Source organism: Chanos chanos, chromosome 1 (genome assembly GCF_902362185.1).
Source record: "Chanos chanos chromosome 1, fChaCha1.1, whole genome shotgun sequence".
Classification (NCBI taxonomy): domain Eukaryota; kingdom Metazoa; phylum Chordata; class Actinopteri; order Gonorynchiformes; family Chanidae; genus Chanos; species Chanos chanos.
In genome coordinates this window covers 49,063,376-49,086,529 of record NC_044495.1, presented here as the reverse complement: position 1 = coordinate 49,086,529, position 23,154 = coordinate 49,063,376, and the positions used below count along the sequence as shown (strand labels likewise).

At 42.6% G+C, this 23,154-nt stretch overlaps 2 protein-coding genes across 2 annotated transcripts in view; one reads left to right on the top strand and one right to left on the bottom strand.

The window, feature by feature from the left end:
• The window catches only part of tjp2b (tight junction protein 2b (zona occludens 2)), a 42,486-nt gene extending 29,556 nt beyond the window's left edge, over positions 1 to 12,930 (top strand). Inside the window, exons 10-23 of the mRNA XM_030766852.1 lie at positions 284 to 344; positions 1,959 to 2,109; positions 2,924 to 3,032; positions 5,103 to 5,322; positions 5,839 to 6,026; positions 6,676 to 6,771; positions 7,189 to 7,268; positions 7,504 to 7,714; positions 8,176 to 8,276; positions 8,762 to 8,983; positions 10,221 to 10,343; positions 11,472 to 11,819; positions 11,977 to 12,062; positions 12,260 to 12,930. Of these exons, the coding sequence (XP_030622712.1) occupies positions 284 to 344; positions 1,959 to 2,109; positions 2,924 to 3,032; positions 5,103 to 5,322; positions 5,839 to 6,026; positions 6,676 to 6,771; positions 7,189 to 7,268; positions 7,504 to 7,714; positions 8,176 to 8,276; positions 8,762 to 8,983; positions 10,221 to 10,343; positions 11,472 to 11,819; positions 11,977 to 12,062; positions 12,260 to 12,431 (2,168 nt within the window). The 3' untranslated portion in view covers positions 12,432 to 12,930. The remainder of the gene's footprint in view (positions 1 to 283; positions 345 to 1,958; positions 2,110 to 2,923; positions 3,033 to 5,102; positions 5,323 to 5,838; positions 6,027 to 6,675; positions 6,772 to 7,188; positions 7,269 to 7,503; positions 7,715 to 8,175; positions 8,277 to 8,761; positions 8,984 to 10,220; positions 10,344 to 11,471; positions 11,820 to 11,976; positions 12,063 to 12,259) is intronic.
• Positions 12,931 to 14,252: 1,322 nt separating this feature from the next.
• On the bottom strand, positions 14,253 to 15,619 carry pierce1 (piercer of microtubule wall 1). Its single transcript, XM_030764784.1, has 3 exons — positions 15,489 to 15,619; positions 14,750 to 14,828; positions 14,253 to 14,441 (listed from the first exon to the last, which is right to left on the bottom strand). The coding sequence occupies exons 1-3, from the start codon at positions 15,617 to 15,619 to the stop codon at positions 14,253 to 14,255; spliced, it is 399 nt and encodes a 132-aa protein (XP_030620644.1).
• Between the last annotated feature and the right edge of the window lie 7,535 nt (positions 15,620 to 23,154).

Here is a 23,154-nt window from a genome sequence, read left to right as displayed (position 1 = left end):
ATATCTTGATTAAAATCATATTGGATACGGAATAACGCATCATATCTTGATTAAAAGGGGAACATTGAATTTGCTGTGATTAGTTGAAGTAAAAAACTGAACATGTGTTATTACTGTTGAATCTTACCAGCTTAGAGTGGTCCGTGTAGTCTAATTCATCGGCACTTATAACTTATTATTTATTAGAATATATTAAAATGATTAACTTATTACTAGGAATGTGATACTGTACTCTAGATAATCCAGATGTTTTTTTCTGATTTTTTTTTTTCAATGTCCTCAGTGATCAAGACAACGCCAAAAATCTTGCTGCGGCCAAGCCCTGAGGACGAAGCTACATACGGGTATGTAAATATGGAAGATTAAATTTTATCTTTGACCCTTGAGCAAACATTGCACAGTGCGGTGAATAAGCCAAAGCCTGTCTGCTTCAAACTGAACTGAGAGCCATGTAGGGCCAGTGCAGCGATGAGACAGTGTTAAGGTTTTAACAGCCACCCACAGAGCTACCTCTGTCACCAACGTATTAAACACACCTGGACTGTGGGGGGAAGATTATACCGTGAGCCCACTGGGAGGGAGGGGTGACACAAGGACATGGAGGGGGGTGTGTGTGTGTGTATTTGCATGTGTGTGTGTGTGTGTGGTGGGGTTCAGCATCCGCATACCTCCTCACACACCCCCACCTTCTTCCGTTTCCTCTCTCTCTTAACGGTGGGCCGCGGGTCGTGTCCTCTCTCTTAACGGTGGGCCGCGGGTCGTCTCCTCTCTCTTAACGGTGGGCCGCGGGTCGTGTCCTCTCTCTTAACGGTGGGCCGCGGGTCGTGTCCTCTCTCTTAACGGTGGGCGGCGGGTCGTCTCCTCTCTCTTAACGGTGGGCCGCGGGTCGTGTCCTCTCTCTTAACGGTGGGCCGCGGGTCGTGTCCTCTCTCTTAACGGTGGGCCGCGGGTCCTGTCCTCTCTCTTAACGGTGGGCCGCGGGTCGTGTCCTCTCTCTTAACGGTGGGCCGCGGGTCGTCTCCTCTCTCTTAACGGTGGGTCGCGGGTCGTCTCCTCTCTCTTAACGGTGGGTCGCGGGTCGTCTCCTCTCTCTTAACGGTGGGCCGCGGGTCGTCTCCTCTCTCTTAACGGTGGGCCGCGGGTCGTGTCCTCTCTGTTAACAGCGGGCCGTGTGTGGTTGGGTGTCGTCCATATTCATGAGGCTGGAGGAGCCTGCTGCCGTGGCTACCGTGACGGCTGTAGCTGCTGTGGGGGCTGTGGCTGCCGTCCACTGGGAGGTGGAGGAGGTTTATTTTGGGCTCCTGTGTTTGCTGACTCAGCTGCTTTTGTCTTGGACACAGGAGCTGGTTTAGCTCGCTTTGCCCCGGTGCGGCCAAACTCATCTGTAATTCAAAATAGGACTTTGTTTTAGTGAAGTTGTGAAAAAATGATGTTGGTGCATACTCCACATGCGTCTAAACATGTGTTTTAGCTGATTTATTTATTGTTTGTTTTTTTTTTTAAGGGCTGTCAGTTAATTGTTAATTTGTTAATTACATGTCACCAATGTGTATATGATTTCCCTCTTCAAGAAATGTTTGATATTTACCTCTTGTGTGTGTGTGTCTGTGTGTGTGTATGTCCATGTGCATGTTTGCGTCTGCTTGTATAAAGTTGAATATATACGTATATATTTTTCTACCTTATGGAAATTGTGTCAAAACCACTTCTCGATTTCCATAATTTTTGAACAGATCTGAGGAACAGTGTGTGTGTGTGTGTGTGTGTGTGTGTGTGTGTGTGTGTGTGCGCGCACGTGCGTGTCTGTGTGTGTCTATGTGTGTGTGTGTGTATGAGAGAAGAGCACTGCGACTGCTGCTGTGAAAGCGTCGGCGCTTTGTCACACGGCGTAAAACTGCTCCCCTTTCTCCGTCTCAGACTAACAGTCTGTGCCCTGTCTCCCTGTCCTCCTCTGGCAGGCCTAACACGGTAATGGTGAGCTTCCAGAAGGGCGAGAGCGTAGGGCTGCGGCTGGCGGGGGGCAACGACGTGGGCATCTTCATCGCCGGCGTGCAGGAGGGCAGTCCCGCCGAGGAGGAGGGCCTGCGTGTCGGAGATCAGATCATGAAGGTTCCTCTCATTAAACTCGCCCTCTCTTGGCACCGTCGGCAAGTCGATTTAAGCCATAGAGTTTAAAACATCCAGAGGGATCTCCGCTTATCCTGCCTTTGGTGCCTCTGTCATAAAAGAGGGACTGTTATAGAATATTGGGTCTGTTTTGAAGGACTCACGTTTCTTCTCCAATGTTTTAACCTAGTTTAGACTAAGGCTAGGAACACACTGCTACTTGTGAATACAATGCCAAAAAGCAAAGACCTGCACCTTAAAAAGACCAAATGGCCATGAATGGAATTTACTTATCAGTAACCAGCTCCCACCCTCTAGCTGTTTTTAACTCTATGAGTTTGTCAGAATGCTATTCTGTCTCCTTTGTCAGCATGTTCATTGGACACATTCTGATTAATGACGGCTCAGTTATGGTTCGGGTCAAAGGTCTGTGCTCATTGAAGAGCCATCTGCCTTCTCTCTAAGGATAGCTCTAATATCCTCATTATTGGTGCCTGCAAATGTGAGGACCAGCGTTGGAATTCTCTGGCACAGAAATAACAAGCGGCAGGGAGATGTCCAAGGCTGTGGTCACACCCAGCTGCCCCTGGACTCTGTCAGTGTATTAGACACAACTGTTCTCCTTCTGCTCCCTTCATAGAGTTAGATCACCACAGAAAACAGGCAACAACCTAGGCAACATTTGACACACACACACATGCGTCTTACACGCGTGTGAATGTTTTATTGTGTTTAATCAGGTTTCTGCGCCATCAGTGTACACTGCATTTATGTGTGTGCGTGCGTGCGTGTGTGTTTATGTTTGGACTCCCTAAAGGTGAACAGCGTGGATTTCCGGGGTATCGTCCGTGAGGAGGCAGTTCTTTTCCTGTTGGAGATTCCAAAGGGTGAGACCGTCACCATCCTGGCCCAGAACAAAGCCGACGGTAAGACACATGAGGAGAAGCCATCACCGCTGCAGTGCTAGATTAAAACACAGGCCGCGTGTCATCTGCACATCAAAAACTTTGCCTGACTTTCATCTGTTTGATTTTGTCTGTGTTCACACTGTCCGCGTTTGTCAAATCTTTTGTGTGATATATTTTATGATGATGTCCCTGGATGATTTTTGGAGTGCGCGTCATAATCATCTCAGACAGACGAAGCGGCTTTTCTAAATGTCCCAGATTCATGTTTTTTATTGCTATTTATAATTGAAAAATGCTAATTGCATAACTCGCTGTCCCTGCGTACACACAGAGGGCTATTTTTGTCAAGTTGTATTTTGGGCAGATGATCTGTACTGGGGGTAGGTTTGATCTGTTTGGGGTCGTGTGAGGAAGTGCAGTAGTCAAACCGGGAACTAAGCCGACCCACAGTGGCCTGAATTCTCCAAACTGGAGCTCTACTGGTATCTGGTGTAACGCTTCACTCGCTGCTGGTCTGGCCTGAGTCCAGTCTCTGTAAATAGTCCCTGCTTTCACCCGCCTCTCTATCTCTCGCTCTCTCTCTTCTTACACACACACACACACACACACACACACACACGGATTTGTGTTCAAGTGATGACAGCAGCACCAGCTTGTTGCCCATGGGCAACTAAAGAAACCAGTTGCAGCCAGTTTTTGGCTTAGCCAACCCCGTCACACACACACACACACACACATACACATATACAGACCTTCATATGGACACACATGTACATATATGTATGTACATAAAGCACATCTCTCTCTCTCGCTCTCTCTCTCCTTCCCCCTCTTCTCTTTTCTCTTTCTCTTTCTCTTCTTCTGTGAGGGCTGATCTGTATGGCAGTAGGTGAGAGGGTTAGAAAGAGGGGCCTTATGTGGCTGTGTGTGTTGAGAGAGCTGATCTATGAGCAGGGACACTCTGTGTAAGATGAGCCGCTGGAGTTGTAGGGCTGTGCTGCTATTGAATTTGGAAGCCAACCAAACTTTGCCTCCCTGTCTCCACACCACTCGATTACACAGAGCGACAAGGACGGGCAGCAGTGACCTCTGCTGTCAGCTCCCCCCTTTATCACCCTCCTCCCTGTCCTCTCCTCCTCTCTTCCTCTCTCTTCCTTCTCTCTCTCTCTCTCTCTCTCTCTCTCTCTCCCTCTCTCTTCCTTCTCTCTCTCCCTCTCTCCCTCTCAACCTCTTTCCCATTTTTCTTCCACCCCCATCTCTCTCTCTCTCTCCCTCTCCCTCTCTCTCTCGTCTTTCTCTTTCTCTCTCTCTCTCTCTCTCTCTTTCTCTTTCTCTTTCTCTTTCTCTGTCTGTCTGTTACTCTCTCCCTTTCTCTCCCTCTCTTTCCTCTTCTCTCGCTCTGTTTCTCAGCGTCTACCTCTTTGTAACACATCCCAGGCGAATGACTCTGATGTTTGGCACTGATGTGAAGCTCATTGGTTTTGTGCTCGATCAAAACGAACGGCACTCGGACAACACAGGTTTAATCAAGATCCTGACACCACTAACACACGTGGTTAACATGGGCCATCTGATTTTAAACCCCACCCGCCGGCTTCACTCAGGTTGGCACTCTCAAGTCAACTCACTCTCATCTCAGGGATGGAACCTAAGAGTCCCTGAAGTGGAACTATTCAGGAACACCAGCAACAAATCTCTGTTGCTTGTGAGCGTGTATCCATGTGAGCTCCAAGCCCCCTTCTTCTTCTCCAAAACATAAATGTTACTTGTTATTAAGTATTGTTACATAAGAGGTCATTGGAAATGCTGCCCATTGGGTTAAAGAGAAAGGTGCTGGCTTTGTGCCCAGTGACTGTCGTGAGAAAGTGAATGTACAGGACTGTAAAATCCCTGACTGTCCCGTCCAAACCGGATCCCGCAGCTCGTTGCCAAACACACCCTGCCCTGCCACGCTTTCGTGGATTTTTTTTTTTTCTTTGGCAATGCTGTCTATTTCTAAATTCGGCTGAGAAACTGAAAAGCATCCTTTCTTTCTTTTCTCTCTCTCTCTCTCTCTCTCTCTCTCTCTCTCTCTCTCTTATGTCCTAGTTTATGAAGACATCCTGGTGTCGGGCCGTGGGGACTCGTTCTTCATCAGGACGCACTTCGAGTTTGAGAAGGAACTTCCGCAGAGTCTGGCTTTCGGGCGAGGAGAGATCTTTAAGGTGGTGGACACCCTATACGATGGCAAACTGGGTAACTGGCTGGCCATTCGCATGGGCAAAGACAACCAGCTGCTGGAGAAAGGCATCATTCCCAACAAGAGCAGGTGAGCAGAGGGGCCAAGCATCTTTCAGACGGAGGTCTCAGCGTGCATCATGGGTAAATTTGGGTAATGTTTAAGTGCCTGTGTGTGTAGAGGATATGTCTGAGTCTTGCCATAATACTGTTTTTGGCTTTAGTGATACCTCGTTACCGACTTTTCTCACAGGTATAGAGCAGGAGCACTAACCATTTATCTTGTTTATGAATTCATTTATTTTGTGTTATTAAGGTGAATAAATCTTGTGTATCACTTTTAAGCATCTCCTCCTTAACTTTGGGCAGTTCTCTTCAGTTGCAAACATGTAGCAGATAATGGCAGGATATGACTGTATAAAAATACGACTGGTACTCATATGAAATTTACATCTTGACCAATCACAGGCTTTGTCAGTGACTAAACACAAAGCAGTTGTGTACATGCTGCAGGCTTACCTGAAACAGACCCGCCGTATGTCTTCAACCTACTCTTATCTTCTCTCTCTCTCTCTCTCTCTCTCTCTCTCTCCCTGTTAATGAGCAGAGCGGAGCAGATGGCCAACGTGCAGGTCTCTCATAAGGGCTGTAGCAGTGACAGGGCAGACTTCTGGAGGCTGCGTGGCCAGAGGGCCAGTAAGAAAAAAGACATACGCAAGAGCAAAGAGGAAATGAGCGCCTCAGCCGCCCTGTCCACCCGTTTCCCCGCCTACGAGAGAGTGGTGCTAAGAGAAGGTAAATAACTCCAGAGAGAGGAAAGGAAAGACACACCACGTAATTATTGCGCCGATGGACCGCGACACATTAACGGGGTCCCGAGAACATTCCAGAAATCATACCGGGACCGTCAGTCATTTTCCGGACGGGTTATTGATAGAACAGTCAGTATGAATAGCCCAATAAAATGCAGCGAAGCCTAAAATCCACGCCTCAACATCCATCATTTTAATATCGTGAAGGAAGGTTCCATGCAGCAGACGTGTGAGCGTACTGCATTTGTGGAAGAGCTGTAGTGATGATGGAAATCTGTAGGGGGCAGTAGTTGTTTTTACACCTGGACAAATTGGTGTCTTATATACTGTAGAAAAGTCTTGCCCTTCAGAGGTTGAGTACTGTCTGTGATTATCTCTACTGATTCTCCCAAATTCTGGACAGGCTTTACCTCTGAAAAGTATAACTGACATTTTGTGCCGTAGCCTATACTATACATAACATGTATGACAATATTCTTACAAACTTCTGTCATAAATGTCACCCCATCTCGCCAAAGATTGGTTCATGCTTAACAGAAATATTAAACTAATTTGTTCTTTGTTCTTGATGCATATTACGTGAGGGTATAAATGTGATCAGCACATAAAAAGGAATTTTTTTTCTTCCACAGCGGGTTTTAGGAGACCTGTGGTACTGTTTGGACCAATTGCTGATGCTGCCAGTAACAAGCTGGCCACCGAACTCCCCGATGAGTTTGTCATTGCCAGTGAGTGGAGAGCTTCTTTCCTACTGCAGTTCCATCAATAATATCCTGCATTTTTAATCCGCAGCCAAGAGGGGTTTGCCAAACCCTTCGTAAGAACCTTTTCTAAGAAACGTTTATCCTTCATGTTGATTTGACTGCAAATCTAGATATCTGTACTAGAGAAACCTTTAGAACATCAAGTTACATGAAACAGTATCCAAAGTAAAAAAAAAAAAAAAAAGAGCCATGGATTAATTGAAATTGTTGGAATAGTTAAAACATGGTCATTGCATGATAAATATCTTGGCTAATCCCTGTATGTGCTGCTGTGTTGTTACTATGAGTCCAAACCTGTGAAATAGGGCCGTTTGCTGAATCAGAAATATAATCCGTCGCCATGGAAATAATTCGGTTCTGTCTCCCCCTTTCATTTCACAGAAACTGAGCCCAAAGACGCAGGGTCAGAGAAGTCGTCTGGTGTGGTCCGCCTCAACACTATTCGCCAGATCATCGAACAGGTGAAACATGCGCGCGGGCACACACACACACACACATTCATTGGACTAATTAGATGGAGCTGCTATTTAGAAAATGGACTTTAATGTTAAAAAGTTCCACATTTCTAATACATATTAAGCTGTGTTTGAGTCTACCAGTGAGATGACTGTTTTTCTTCAGTTTCCTTTTGCATAATCCCTACACCCACAATTTCAAGTGAGAATGAAGACCTTTTTTGTGTTTCTGAAATTTCAGGACAAACATGCGCTCCTGGACGTGACCCCAAAAGCTGTGGACACTCTGAACTACACACAGTGGTACCCTATTGTCATCCTTTTCAACCCAGACAGTAAGAACGGGGTCAAGATCATGCGCCAGAGAGTCATCCCCGGATCCAACCGGAGCGCCCGCAAACTTTTCGACCAGGCTGTGAAGCTCAGGAAAACCTGCTCACATCTTTTCACTGGTCAGTTTACAGAGAGAACGCGTAACCCCCACCCCAACACCCCGGGGCTCCATCAATCTTTCTCAGAGCCTAACTGTCAGGTGTTTCGCGCATTTGGTGTAGCCCTGATCTATAGCGCTTGATTAATCTTTTACTGCCGTTATTTTAAGTTAAGTGTTTGGGATCTGTTTCCTTACTCAGAGGCTGCATAGAAAACAGCTGTAATTATGGGTGCTCTGTGAATAGATTGAGACTGTCTGTGGCAGAATAAATTTTTTGCTGCTCATTGTGAAAATATAGTAGGTTTGACGCTGATACATGTTCAACATCTTTAGCAAAAATTACGACCTCATCGCATCCTTCGAATGGAAACACAGCTAAATAAAACAATCAGTATAAAGTGAGCACGGAGGGCAGTCGGTCAACTGTAATTGAAAACTCAAACCTTTTCCTCCCCCCTCCTCTCTTTCATCTTTCCACAGCTGTTATCGATCTGAACTCGGCTAACGACGCCTGGTACGGCAGCGTGAAGGATATTATTCGCCAGCAGCAGACGCAGGCGGTGTGGGTGTCCGAGGGGAAGGTAAAACCAACTGACAGTCTGGTGCTCTAACTCCAGACCTCTACAACCAAAACTGGAACTCCACCGTGAACATCTCAAACCTGTTACCCTCTTTTCCCTTTTCCGCCACTTGGCCTTCTTCATTCTAGACTATTTCACGACCTCTCCTGCTTTAGCTAATCATAGAATCCTTCTAGTGCATGCTTTCTTCTTTAGATAACAGTGGCCTGATTAGCTTGAAGTCTTACACATCTGTTTGAAGTATTAGATCACATTACATTACATTACAATACTTTGAGTATTCGTCAGCTGATGGCTAATGGGATTAATGCTAACGGCTAAAGCTAATTCAGGCCACATCATCATTAGTTCTGTCTCTGTGGTTTTTTTCTGTGCTTTTACTGTTCATCTTTCTTTGGTGGCTCTCTACAGCTGGATTCTTTTTTTTGTTTTTGTTTTTGTTCTGCCTCCTCTCTGTACAAAGATCCATCATGTGTCTCTTTTAGCTGGAAGGGACGGAGGGGGACCTTGACCTACACGACGACCGTATGTCGTACTTGTCGGCCATGAGTGCCGACTACCTGAGCATGGACAGCCGATTGGCCAGCGACTATGATGACACGGCCGACGAGGGTGGGGCTTACACAGACAATGAGTTGGACGAACCGTTGGACCGCCAGCGTGTGTCGGCTATCAGCCGTTCCTCTGAGCCAGTCATGCCAGAGGAGGTTAGAGAACACACACACACAGACACACACACGCACATAGACACACACACACACACACATACACACACACACGCACACTTATACAAAAATGCTGCTTTTGCACTCAGCCTCTTCCCATCTCAGATTGGAGGAGTTTGGGAATGTTTTCATACACAGACACACGCACTCACACACATGCACAGAAGTGTGTATATACTAGCTGCCAAAATAAATCATGTCATAGGAATTTAGAATGGGAACGGGCTGTCTCTCTCTCTCACACACACACACACAAACATTTACACGCGCAAACGTTTCACACTTGCCCTGCCCAGCTCAGCTCAGCAAAATGTCTCTGCTATCAGCCATCTCACTGAGGAGGTCAGGGCGCAGGGGAAACAGGGGCTGAAGTTATACAGTCTTCCTCTCTCTTTCACACTCACTCACACACACACACACACACACATACTTCATACACATACACACGCGCACACACACTCACACATTTAAATGGACTGTAACGTGATGTTGCTTGATGTCTGCTTGGCTGTGTGAAAACACACAGAATGATCACACATCAGTATTTCAGTCATCAGTATTTCAGGCAACAGTATACAAAGCAGGTCATTAGAATTTTTTTACCTTCTTGTAGGGGAAAAAAAAGCCATATAAACGTTAAGAAAAGTAAGGGGGTACTTCTGCCCCCTGCTGTTGCATTATGTAATTACACTGCCGGCTCTTCTTCGAAGCGATGCACAGATGCCACGCATGAAAACAAAATGAAAAACCAAGGTGTTTGCATGTCTTTTGTATTTGAAAAGACCGCCTTTAAAAGAAATAAAATCTCTTTAGCATTGTATCAGAAACCAGTGCATGCTAAAGACTAGGTTTGAGGCATGGATGAGTTTCTCCCAGTTTGTTTTGCACTCTACATCTGTATGCTTAGACGCATTACAAACATGCATATTTCAGTATTTCCACTTCCGTCTCTTATGGAAGGCAGTGATGTTCTGATCGGGCAGAATGTAAATGAAAGTCTCTGTATGTGCCTGTGTTAGCATATAGCAGCATGCTATCTTTTTACTGCTTTTCTTCAGTCACCACTCTCAGTCTCAGCAGAATGTTTGTGTTTCTCTCGAATGGATGCCGATAATCTAATCAGAAACTCCCTCCCTGCTGCACGCTACCCCCCGCCCCCTCCCCTTCTTCTCCTTTTTTTTTCCTGCATGTGGCCTCAACCCCCCGCATGGCTGCGTAGATCCTCAGGAAGTCCAGTCCAGAGATCCGGGGACGTATCCGCCGAGTCGGGAGCAGAGAGATGCTGAGCGAGGCCAGCCCCCCCCCACCGCTAATGTCCACCTTTTTACCAGACCCTGCCAAGGTGAATTCCCCCCCCCCCCCCCCCCCCCCCCCCACAGGCTCCCAGCTCCAATACATTTTCCTTTCTCTAGCCTGTCACCATACGCTGTTTACATTATGTAGACGTTTAAGATTTAGAGAGTAGTCAAAAATATTGAACTTTTTGTAAGTTGTGTGTGATACAGTACAAGTTTTTTTTTTTTATTTTGTTCTCATCAGAGCCCGGTACACGTTGCAGCGTGGTGCTGGAATAACTTGTATTCAGATGTTTTGTTTATTTAGTCATTTGTTTATGTAGGGCCTTGATGATAAAAGTAAGAGAAATTAGATTTCTTTTGCTTACGCATTGTTTTAACACTCACTCCTGACCTCAGCGAAGGGCTAGAATTCAGTATTTTAAGCAAATGCCAGTGATTAATGTGTTATACATGTGAAAGAAAAATGCTCATCATTACTCATGCTGCCCGTCTCTGCCTTGTCTTACGTCTATCTGAAGAATGGTCTGTTTTGGCGAAATCATTTTTCCCGAAGTTCTGACTCATCCCGCAGCAGTTCAGTGGAATTGTCTGGTACATCCCAAAGCTCCCATGAGCCCAGTTCTGTTCAACAGAACCTCTGTTCTTGATATAGAGTCCACTATTTACAGCTAGACTTCAAACTTCAAAATGCCAAATTCTCTGGGAAATATATATCGTTCAATAGCCCTCACACGCTGGCCCAATGTAACAAGAGTAGGGGGGGCAGTTTGTTTCCCAGAGAATTTTGTCCTTAGTTTCCTGTGTCTGTAGATCATCGGTTTTGTGCTATAAATTGTTTCAGTTTGTGGTGTTGCCAGTCATTGTTTACAAAATGATTCACTGATGACTGCAGTGTGAGTTAAAGAATTTAGTTTTACTGCAAAACCAGTAACACACAGTGTTAGTCATTTGTGCTGTAATGGGTTTCACTCATTGAGAGAGTATATTCATGTAATGAAGCCTGTGGTAAATAAGAGCTGTTTAATTAGTAAGTTCTGTATGTGGTAGTTTCCACACAGAGTAGAGCTTGCAGTCAGTGTCGTGGCCCTGATTGTTCTGTATGTGCAGTGAGGACATGAGTTTTGTTTTTGGCCAAACATAGACATTTGACTCTCCCTGTCTTCCTCTCTTAGGCAAAAATGCCCCCCCGAGACGAGGCACCGCGTGGGCATTACGACCCCTCTCGCGCCTACGACTCTCACTCCAGCAGCCCCGCAAGCAGCGACCACCCCCGCAGCCAGGACTCGCCGGGGGGTTACAAAGCCCCCCCGCCCCCCGTAGCCCTCAAACCTTACTACATGTCCCGAAACCCCATAGCCACGGTGGACGTCCCGCCACCCAGGGAACATGAGGGAGTGGCAGAAAGCCCTGAGGACCCCTCCCAGAAATCCTTCCTGGGAAAGGTGAAGGCGTTCGAACGACTGGACCACTACGCACGAGCACAGAGACTGGTGGAGCTCCAGGAGGCACAGAGTGCTAGGGTGAGCCTGCGCGCACGTGTGTGTGTGTGTGTGTGTGTGTGAGTGTGCGCACTTGCATGCAAAAATGATTCTACGCTCCTCTAAAAGTGTCGCTGTGTAATTTTAAAAGCATCTGTTTTTCAAACTCTTAACAAATGTTTCCTTTTTTTTTGGTTAGTTGGAAATAGCTCAGAAACACCCAGACATTTATGCTGTTCCAATAAAATCACAGAAACTGGACCACAGTCGGCCACAGCCTATTGGGTAAGAGCCTGATGTTCATGGGCAGTAAGGCATGTCAAAGTAGATGCCCAAGACTCCAGCTTATACATCTAATTGTCAAAGAACTACACCGTCCCGCCTGTCTTCTTTAATAGTACACATATGCTGTAGATTAGTCAGCATGGGATTACTGGGCTAATAGCATGTGTGTGGTTGTGTGTGTGTGTTGTGTGTAACAGCTCTAGTTCAAGGCCAGAACCTCAGACCGTGACCTCCAAGCTGCCGTACTCAGAGATCCGCCAACCATGCCTCAGCGAGGAAGAGGAGGAAGCTTACCGAAGACAACTGTCCGAGCAGACCAAGCGGGGCTATTACGCTAACACACAGAATTATCAGGACACGGAATTATAGACACATACACACACGCACGCACACACACACACACATACACGCACACCTCCCTTCTCCTCCTGCAGCCAAGCTAGGCCTACTACCCAGCTTCACCATTCCACTGGGGCACTGCCCTGCACCAGACTGCTGCTGCTGACTTGGAAGCCTTTTCGCTTTTAAGTTCCTCACTCTCCTTTATCTTTTTCACCCTGTTTTTTTTTTTTTTTCTTTTCTTTTCTTTCTTTCGGGCTTCAGCGAAGTCAAGGTCTCTGTCCGTTTGGACAGGAACTCATTTTTCTATATATTTGTGTTTTGTTTTGTTTGTTTGTTTTCAAGGAACCACTTTTTTCTTGCCTATGCAAAATATTTCAGTTTCTGACTGAGCAACTGAAATTTATTTGCCACGATTCCCTATTCTGTGCTCCATGAAAACCTTAAGCCTGTGTGTGCTATATAGAAACCAGCTTTTTTGTTACTCTTTTTTTTTTTTTCTTTTGTATGTGTGGTAGCGAGAGAGATGTTTCCAAAACTATTTAAAAAAAAAAAGGTCACTTGTCCAGGTTTTTACTTCTCAAATCTTTGCATTCCTTCCATTTTATGATCACATGAGTGTATACAGTGGAAGTACAAAATTATACACTGGATTTTTTTTGTTACAATGTTTTGAAGTGCCTTTTTTACTTTATGAATAATGTCGAGGTTTTGGGGGACTTGACAATCCAGCCCCTCGGGACAATAACACACTGCTGCTCACAAGCTTAAAGGGAAAACAGGGAAAAAAAAAACAAAACAAAACAAAAAAAAAAACCATGACACCAAAACCTTAATATTGTTCGCCCATTGCCCTTTGTCCTCAGTGTAAGCAACAGAGAATCGGTCCTGTTTCCGGTGATGCTCCCAAAACCACTCACAGGTTGAGTTTTGGGGGGGAAGATAAGAAAACGTTTGATTGACCTGTGGCGTTTATTCCGTTTGTCACAGTCATTCTTTCTGTCAGTGTTTCAACTCCACGCATTGTTTGTAACATGCTTGATTGTATATCGATCTGCTAAACCACCACCTTTCGGTTTAAAGTGCTTTTCAACTCAAGGGTTTATAGTTTTATGGCTTCCACTTGGAGTGGAGATCACACAGTGAGAGAGAGAGAGAGAGAGAGAGAGAATGAGAAATGAATGAACATTTGTGTTCAGGTCTGTTGTGGAACTTCACTTAACACCAAATAAAATCAAATATCTTTACCTTAATGTGCTTCATGACATTCATCACCTAAGGAATGGCTTTTTCTAAGACTGTCAGTGGAGACTGGGAATCTTTGACTGGGAATTTTGTTTTCTGGTCATTCAGTGGTCAAGAAAATTTGCAAGATGTCTCTTTTCAGTGTTCATTTGACATTATTCAACTTTACAACAACATTCACTATTGGAATTACCTCAGTCTTTAAAGGAACAGTACAAATAATAATAATTGGCACTTCCAGCTGCAGGTCTGTTACTTCGTTGTGACTCTTTATTGAGGTAACATTAATACCATTCTGCATTAATGATGGCTCTCACCACTTCTCAGCAACACTGTGTAGACTGAAATAATTTGACTAATGTTCACTATGTTTGCACCTAAACAGCAGTAAGCATACTGGAGAAATCCTCGACTCTTTGACAACATAACAGTGTACGTGGCAGAACTGCGCACAACTTATTCCCTTAGGTTGTTTATGTCCCATCTTAAGACCAGTTCTGCATATTTGAATCACAAATGAAACTGATGGGTTTTGTTTGGTTTTGTTATAAGTTAATTATTGTGAATCGTGAGTAGAGAAAGCATGCGTTGTATTAGCGTAGCTCTTCACTCAGACTGGCTGTTCCCATCAACGTGGTAAGAATAGTGAAAATTGATTCTGTCGTGAAACATGGCGATCGTGTTGGGGCCACAGATTCGACTCTTATCTGTGGCAGTGTTAAAACCGTTGTCTCTGTACATGCCGCTTTTGAGAAGGTGCTCCGAGAACTTCCGATAAGTTCCGTTAAAAGTCGTCTGAAAAAGAACAAAAACGGGGAGGAAAGGGCTAAGTAATACAACTGCCGCAAACAAATCTGAGTACCTGAAAATGTAAAGTATTTAAATTAAAGAATGGCCCAAATTCTGAGTTAAGTGCCAACTGGTTTGTATTAAAACACACCAGTTTAGGCCAGAAGGATGAGCCCTAATCCAGTTCCTTGGCCTCAGATTGGCCGTGTTTACTCCGGATTAGCCGAACTATAATCTAACCGAGTTTGACTGAGGTTTACGATGGTCAATCCCATCTGTGTTTTAGCTGTGAGAAAATATTTTGACAGACTCACCGGCATCTCATGTACTGTGGGCCTTTTGCTACCATATGTTTGGTTTGTTGTTTGGTAGAAAGGGTGCTTCACCTTCTTACTGAAACGGTAAGTACAGATTTTCAGTCAGGTGACTTGAATAACAGTTTAAACAGATTTTTAACTCACACAGTCACAGCACTAATAACAGTGTAATCCAAGTTTTAAACTAACTAGATTTAACAGAAGGATGGGACAGGGGGAGGGAAATTGCGGTTACACTCATAGCGGGAGTTGTTAGTGGAGTTAACTGTCAATCATCCTTACATACCCATATTATGAGTATGAAGATATTATTTATACCAGTTTAAATTCAAATATGAGCAAAAACGTAGTTCGTGCGTGTGCCTGAAAACACATAATACATTAAAATTAGAATGTAAAAAAATAGTAGGCCTAATCAAACCAAACTACATACAAAGTACCCAAAACAGGTTTTATAAAGAGCAAACCGAAAATAATGTAATGTAATATAACATATGAAAAGACCTCTAAATATAGGTCTAACAGAGGCTTGGGAGCGTTCAAAACATATAAAATTAGCTCTGATGTCCATAAACACTGAAGTGGTGGAAAGCAACATTCGGTATGCCCTCTCGACAGCAGACTCGCAGGTTTATTGATTGAACTGGTCAATTAAAATAAAACGGTCAGTTAATTTGCTGACACCGCACGGTGAGCCAATCAGAACCGAAACTCATGAGTTCTCCCTGAAACCTACCTGTAGCCTTGAAAGCAATCCGGGTTGTTAAAACGTTTAGGCAAATTTCTGTCCACTTTGTAAACGTCGCTGGTTTTAATCTGTGCGTTATTATCAAATCGAGAATGACTCATGTGTTTCTCTTCGTCCATGCCGGATTTTATTGTCGATGTCGAGGCAGAGGTGTTTACAGCTTGTTCTAAAGTGTGATGGTTGCTACAAACATGGTTACTAGGTGACGTAATTTTAACGCTGGTTCCTCTTTTTAGCTGCCTCATACGTTTAATTAACATTATATATACATCGGTGTCGTTCCAGTAAGCAGCTGCCAAACAAAATCAATATCTGAATGCTTGATCAGCACGTTTATCCCTGCTTTCTTTCCTCTTTCTAAAGAACTCTTATCCAGTGATTCAAACGGACACCATTACACCTTTTGAGGAATTAAGACACACACACACACAGTATTTTCAAACAAAATATTTTTGATGATATTATCATTTATTTGATGTTTATGAGTAATTATTCAGACACTTGATGGGATATCAGAAACAATCATTGACCTCTGCACCCCCCCCCCCCCCCCCGGCTCTTCCACACCCTGTCTCTCTCTCTCTCTCTCTCGCTCACTCACACACATGCACACAAATGAATGCACACAAATAGACAGTAAATATTATTGAAAATAAATAATCCAAAAGTAAACTACTTTTGACAAACACATCGAGTTACTGCTAAGAGAACAGGCTATAGCCTACATACCACGGTAGCCCATACATAAAAAAAACAGTAACACATTTTGAGAACAACATTTGCCTGTAATGAAAAGCACATTACATTTTGTTGTCATGGTGAAAACATTCATATTCAAAACATTTGGCGGTTTATAGCTCTCAGACCTGTGTGTGGAGTCGTCTTACGCTGATGATAACTGCCACAGTGCATTATTACTCACGGTACGAGTTTGAGAGAGGCCTAGCGCGTACCAAAAGTAATAATGTACCGTGAAACAGGTACCTATTCTTCTCTCTTCCTCTGAATGAAGCACACATCAAAAGCTTTATAAAAAGCATTATTATTAACCATTGTAATTTAAAGCCTTGTAAGGTAATCTAACACCTGGAAATACAAGCACACTGTTACATTAAGAATTAAAGAGTCAGATTTTAGGATAGCCTATCAGGAAAGCATACAGAGGCAATTAAAAGACCGTTACTGAGATATGTGAAACATATTTTTTTTTTCAGCTGAGATGTCTCGGTTGGGTTGGGGTTGCTCCATAAAATCTACTTTTTGGCCTTGAGCAGTGCAGTGTTAAGAGCCGTGGTCGAAAAATCCAGAATCAAATCCAGAATCCACCTGTCAACAACACAGCAGAATTTAAAAGCAAAAAAGTGAAAAAGTCGTGGTCTCCATGACAGACATATGAGGAAATACAGTACTAGACATCCCTGCAGATGTACTGATGAAAAGCAATGCTCTACTTAGGTCCTTCTGGTTTACCTTGGTTTGACATATCTAATCTGAATTCAGTGACAACCAACTGAATCGTCTTGAAGTCGTACGTATTGACACAGCTATTCCGCAAGAGAGGAAGTGCTCGGTCACCGGTCTTCATGTGAAGCAAACTAAAATGAAGTACCCTATCTCGATATCAGTATGTTTATGCCTGATAACATGTTTAAACGAAACGAAGTGATATCTGCAACGTTTGAGCATTTTCATGCTGGCATATGGTTCTATTCAATGACATATAACGGTAAGAAAAATCCAGTTGAAGAATCCAACAGGTGGCGCCCTCTCGCGAATATACGTAGCCGAAAAGATTATCCGAAGACATGGGTAGATCCTCACCCTCCCTGAAAGAAAACTAGTTTTAATATATCCGACCTAAAAACTCATCTGAGTGGGTATGCCTTTTGCTTTCCCAGAGTTGGCAGATTTAAGAAATTTAGACTGGACGAATTAAATTTAAATCGAAGACAAGAAGCACGTGACGTTCTGCAATTGCAAACTCTTCCCTAGAATTAATTATAACAAACATAGTTGGCACAGTTTACTGCCGCACAGTTATGAACTTTTCAGGTCAAAATGTTTGTTAAGTATATATCCTTTTCAAAAACATTTGTAAATGCACGCGATTCAATGTACAAATTCTCTAACGTTCCGAGAATGACACAATACCTTTATTTAACGTCAAATACGTCGTGGTTCATCCGCTCCCCCATGGTCCCTCAGCGGTTTAAGTAAGATATCCATGATAACGGTCGTTTGAGATCGCAAAATTTTGGTTTAAGTCTGGATTTTCTTCTCAACCTTTGGCGGGCAAACGAGAAATGAAATGCCTTTGTCGACTAAGAGGTGCTTTTTATTCTAATCTTCCTGTGGAAGCTGGGAATCGGACGGTCATTCCCAAACCGGAATTCCTGTGTGTGTTTCGAACCGATAAAACGCCAATAAAGAACAATCTTGCTTCATCCTGCTGAAGCTAGTGTCAAACTCCAAACCACACATTCCACTCTATTGGTAAATGTTTATTAGTATACGACCATATACTTCGTATTGGCAATTGTTATTAAAAAATAGTAATTTTCACAACATGGCCAAGTTGTTGGCAACTCCACAAACCATTTATGATCAGACCCGTCATGAATTTACCCCTCTTGCACACAGGTTTAAGGCCTTTAAGGTATAGGAGTGAGCATTTATGTCTTTGAGTGTTGATTTGAACAAAGATCTCTGCAGATGTAAAAAAGTTGTTTCCAGGTAGTAACTATCCTTATCTGTGAAGCTGAACAAACAGTATACTGTATTTTAAAAGAGTTTAAAAAGAAAGATAGTGAAGAAATTAGTCTTACATTCAGCTTCTGAATGTTCAGTACATTGTCATAAAAAAGTCAAAGCTTCTTTGTCAGTTTGTGATCTGACACCAATTGTTGTGAAAAAAATAGTATTTATAACAATGTCAGTGTCATTAATAGAAATCACATCAAATGTTTATCAGTTGCTTTATGTTTAAAGGAAGAAATCTGCGGAAAATTCTACTTATGTGTTTTAGAATGACATTAACCACTTTGGTACAATCCATATGTTAATCTTTGTTCTGAAAAAATGAGAACAAAATGGCTTTCTTTGAGGTAAAACTTTGAGGTCTAGCAAAGATTAATTTATGCCTTGAGGAAAAAAAGAGGAGGGGGGGGGGCAATGCAGCATTTCCTGTCAGAGAGGAAAGAGGAAGTGGCTGGCGGAGAGAGATACTAGAGTCTGATCCATCAGAACAATCAGAAATCTCACCAGCAGAGGAAACGGATCTGCGTCAGAAAAGCCTGACAGATTTTAGAAAGGCCAAACGGTGAAAAAAAAAAAACTCTACAGTCAGGAGAAATCACTGTTTCACTAAAGAGTCCAAACACAATACTTTGCACTTTGATTATAAAACTAGAACAATTCCCTCACTGTTGAGGAATTCCTCCTTGGAACAGTCACTCGAAGACTCAACATACGATGCTGCGTGAACCACTGGAATAATATGTTTGTAGGCATTTCTAAGGATTAGCAAGCTCCTGTTAAGACTTAATATCATCTTATTTGGCCTGACACTTCCATCCATCCATGGAATCTAACAGAAACAGACACTTCCAGGTCCTTGGATCTGTGTCAATCAGTAAGATTACTTATATATGGTCTTGGAGACTCACATAGTCTATGATATAAACATATATACATAGAATTTCACCAAAAATGAAGTAAGACACGGCCTAAAATGTTAACGATTAGATCCAAATGTGAGTTTTGGCGGGATAAGCAAGTCGGCGTAGCCTTACATAATTTTCCACATCTCTCCTCCCTGTCGGCAGGTGGCCCTGTCCATCAGTCCTGTCAGGATTCCCAAAGCAGGAAGCCAAACAGGAATTTCCTGGCTTTGCTGTACAGGCATCCTTTTTTTGTACCTCAGTGGACCTGGCAACCACACAAGGACATGCCTTAATAAACCTTTTATTCCCTTACAAATGCACGTAGTCATTCTGACAAATTCCATCAGAGGAAGTGAAATCCATTTCGTTTTACATAATACTTATCATTTTTTTTCTGGTGACCTTAACATTTCAGAACTCCTTAGGGTCACAAATTCCTCTGTTCATATTATTAAAGTTATGACACATAACCCTGCTCATTGTTGCTGTTTTATGTTGTTCTATTTATAATGGGAAGATTTAAAAATAAAGTGGAAAAATGTGGAGCCAAGAAGCTGTAAAGACACTTCCACAAATATGATCTCTTAAAGCATCCGTTTCTATGGTTTCTATGTTTAGCAAAAGTGGTTTGAATCTGATTAGTCTGTTATTCCGTTGACGCATATGTAGCTCTAAGTAAAACATTGTTGTCGCCAGTTTAACTGATTCTAGAAAAAGGGCCACATAGTCCTGGAACTGAGAAGGGAAATATATCTGAGTCTGGACAAGAAAATGCAAAAGCAGTGTAAAGGGTGGGGTCCACAAACGTACACACTATAAAGAGAGAGAGAGAGAGAGGGAGAAATCATTGCTACACACACTTGATGAACTTGTTTTGAATTCCTTAGCCTTTGAGAGGAACCGCATTCCAGAACTTGAAAATAAAGAGGCGAACAAACGAAGGATGTGATGTAAGAAGCTCTCGTCTTTATCTGGCCCTCGCAGTCTTCACCTGTTGAACTAATTACACCCCTCCCTTCAGCTCAGCTCCACTTTGAACGCTGGAGTGTGCGCGGCACTTTTAATAGCCACCAGCGGGACAGGAAAACATTTGTCTAAGACTTTCCTGCTATGACAGTCTTAAGCACAACTCACTCTTAAATGTCGCACTCACGTTCATCTTTTATTCGCTACTTATGTGCAGCGCGGTTTTATTATGCTCATTCTTTCCCTGACAATAATTCATCGGTTGTGTTTCAAAATTCTAAGTAAGGCAATGAGCGATAGCTTGCTGTTCAAAAATACAGCTGTGTAGAACGACTTCAGCACGAGCTTTTTTTGTTTTGTTTTGTTTTTTCCTTTCTTTTTAGAAGAGCTTGAGTAATTTTGGTGCAATCTGGGGGAAATGTCAATAATTTCTCATACTGATCATCTTATACAGATCTGATAAGTAGTATTTAATAATGTGGCAGAAGTAACACGATCTTTCAAGTAACGAAGTTAAGTATTTCATTATACTGTGTGGGCCATATGATACGTATTAATTTGGTGGTCGTCTAACCCTTTAAGACTGTCTTGAGTAAAAATTAAAAAAACCCCCAAAAAACTATATGTCAAACTACATATGGACAGCAAATATTGAAGGGATATAATTTGACACCAGCTAGTACTGATCCATTTTCATAGTTCCTTTCAAAGTTATTTTCGACAGATCATTAAACCTACAGTGCGTTAAGAATTGCACGTCCAAAATATACACCGCCAAACATTTGTAGGCATTCTGAGCAAAAAAATTCTGCCATCTAGTGGCGATTACTAACTACCTATAAAATCTAGTTGAACACAAATTCAATTTCATCAGTGGGGGTCACACTAAACAAATTTCCTTGCCGACTAAATTCAGCGTAATATTCATTAAGATAATCAAAACAATACTTTGTAAATAAACTATTATTCTTTTTCTGTTATTTCCCCTCTCTCATATGCTCTTATTTTGACACAGATAACAATATTTAAGTTATATTAGTGAGTTACTTCAGAGGAAAAAATCCGTTTTACTCCCCACAGGACATACCAAAAAGGTATTCAATGATATAAAAATTGGCATAATCCTACTAACTCTAATCCTTATAGAGTCCATTTCCATTAGTACAAAAAAAGGAGAAAAGGATAGTCACAGACGTTTAACACCTTGTTTGGCAGTTTTATATTTATGAAGAGGTCTTTAAGGGAAAGGAATCCAGCAAATTCACAATATACAGAGTACACAAACATTTCAGCTCTGGAATAGTCTTTCTTTTAGAAATGAAAGAGGTAAACAACAATGATATTTATCGTTTCTCAACTGATTCAAAGTAGAGCCTGAAATCTATAAGAAATGAGGTAAACATTTGTGTATAACATCAGAATAAAAATCAAAACTAATGCCAACCATTTAGAAAGTAAGAGACTCTGGAGGAAGAAGCAGAGAAAGTCAGAGCTAGATTGCATGAAACATCAACAGAAAAAACAAAACAAAAACATAAAAGAGTGGTTGTGAAGCAAGGTGGCCATGCATCAGACATAAAAATAAAAGATAATAATAAATAATCATTAAAAAAAAAAAACTACACAGGCACAAACACAGTTCAAAGAAGCTTGAGTTCAGCCATCAATATAGAGAGAGAGAGAGAGAGAGAAAGGGAGAAAGAGAGGGAGAGAGAGATGGGAGAACTTCATCATGAAGGAAGGGGAGAGGTGGGGACAGAAAAAACCAGACCCCTAAAATTACTGGCAGACACAAAAAAGAGACAGGGCAAGCATGCATGCGTAGAAACACAGCACCATCTGAAGAGGATCACCAACATCCACTAAACTGCACCACTATATCTACACGACACGCGGCCACACCGACGGGAGCCAGGAGACAAGAGTAAAAGAGCTGACTGAAGTCGGTTGCCATGGTAACTGCCTGGAGGGGGGTGGGGGTGGGGTGAGGCAGGGGGTTGGGAGGGGCAATAGTTGATGTGTAGCCAGAGAGAGGAGCTGGCTGTGTGTGTGTGTTTTTTTTTTTTTTCTTTTTTCTGTGAGCACACATCACAGGAGAGAAAGAGTGAGAATGAGTGAAGCCACACTGTTCTTTCTTTTTTTGGATTCCACGTGAGGAAAAAAAGAAAAAAAAACGAAAAAGGAGTGAGAGATCAGATCAGTGCTTACCAGTTTTTTTTACCTGCAGCGTGAAGCAGGAGTTAAGTTTACTGTTCAACTCCCTTTTAACTTCATATTTTGTCTCGAAATAAAGGGCAGTTTCCATCATTTAGTCTGGACTAATAAACGAGTTTATCAAATCATGTTTGTTAGAGATTATTTCATTCCAAAATGACTGCTATGTGTCCGTTTATGAGGCTGCGGCAGTAACATTTAGCCTTAAAACTATAATTACCTATAATTATTAAGACTATAAGTCGCTGAATTTATCTACTGACTGGATTGTTAGAAGTCTCTGCTCTGGTCTAGTGTCCACCTTTGCAGTTACAGACTTTGGTATGACAGAATGCAGTCGCTACACAAAGATAAGAGTCAATAGGTCCATACAAGAAGCAAGCTTAGAAAAAAAAAACAGTTTAGATAAAAAAATAATAAAGGTAATTGGCAGCATTTTTTTTGTGATTTTGGCTTCTGTCACAATGAAAACAGAATGGATGTATGTCTGTACTGAGAAGTCGAAAATTTAGTTGCCATTTCCGTTGGCTTTCCTCTCATGCCATCTCTCTGACTACAGTTTTAAAGAGGAGGTGTTTTCACGCAAGGACGCTTGCCCTGCCATTCCTGTGTCAGCCAAACACTTTTAGGAATCTGCAAAAAAGAGGAAAAAACAAACAAAAAACCAAAACAAACAAACAAACAACAAAAAAAAAAAACATTACACAAGATAGGTTAGAGATGTTGCATATGAAAACTATTGACATTCTTTCATAACGCGACAATCGCCTTTTTTTTTCTCTTTTGAACTCTTTCCACACACAGAATATGCT

Bases quoted from the DNA above. Each gene is read 5' to 3' on its own strand.
- pierce1 (XM_030764784.1), bottom strand. From the start codon at position 15,619: ATGGACGAAGAGAAACACATGAGTCATTCTCGATTTGATAATAACGCA. The intron at 14,829-15,488 runs GTAGGTTTCAGG...TTACCGTTTCAG, and splicing joins GATTGCTTTCAAGGCTACAG to TAAGAAGGTGAAGCACCCTT. The intron at 14,442-14,749 runs GTGAGTCTGTCA...GTTCTTTTTCAG, and splicing joins CCACAGTACATGAGATGCCG to ACGACTTTTAACGGAACTTA.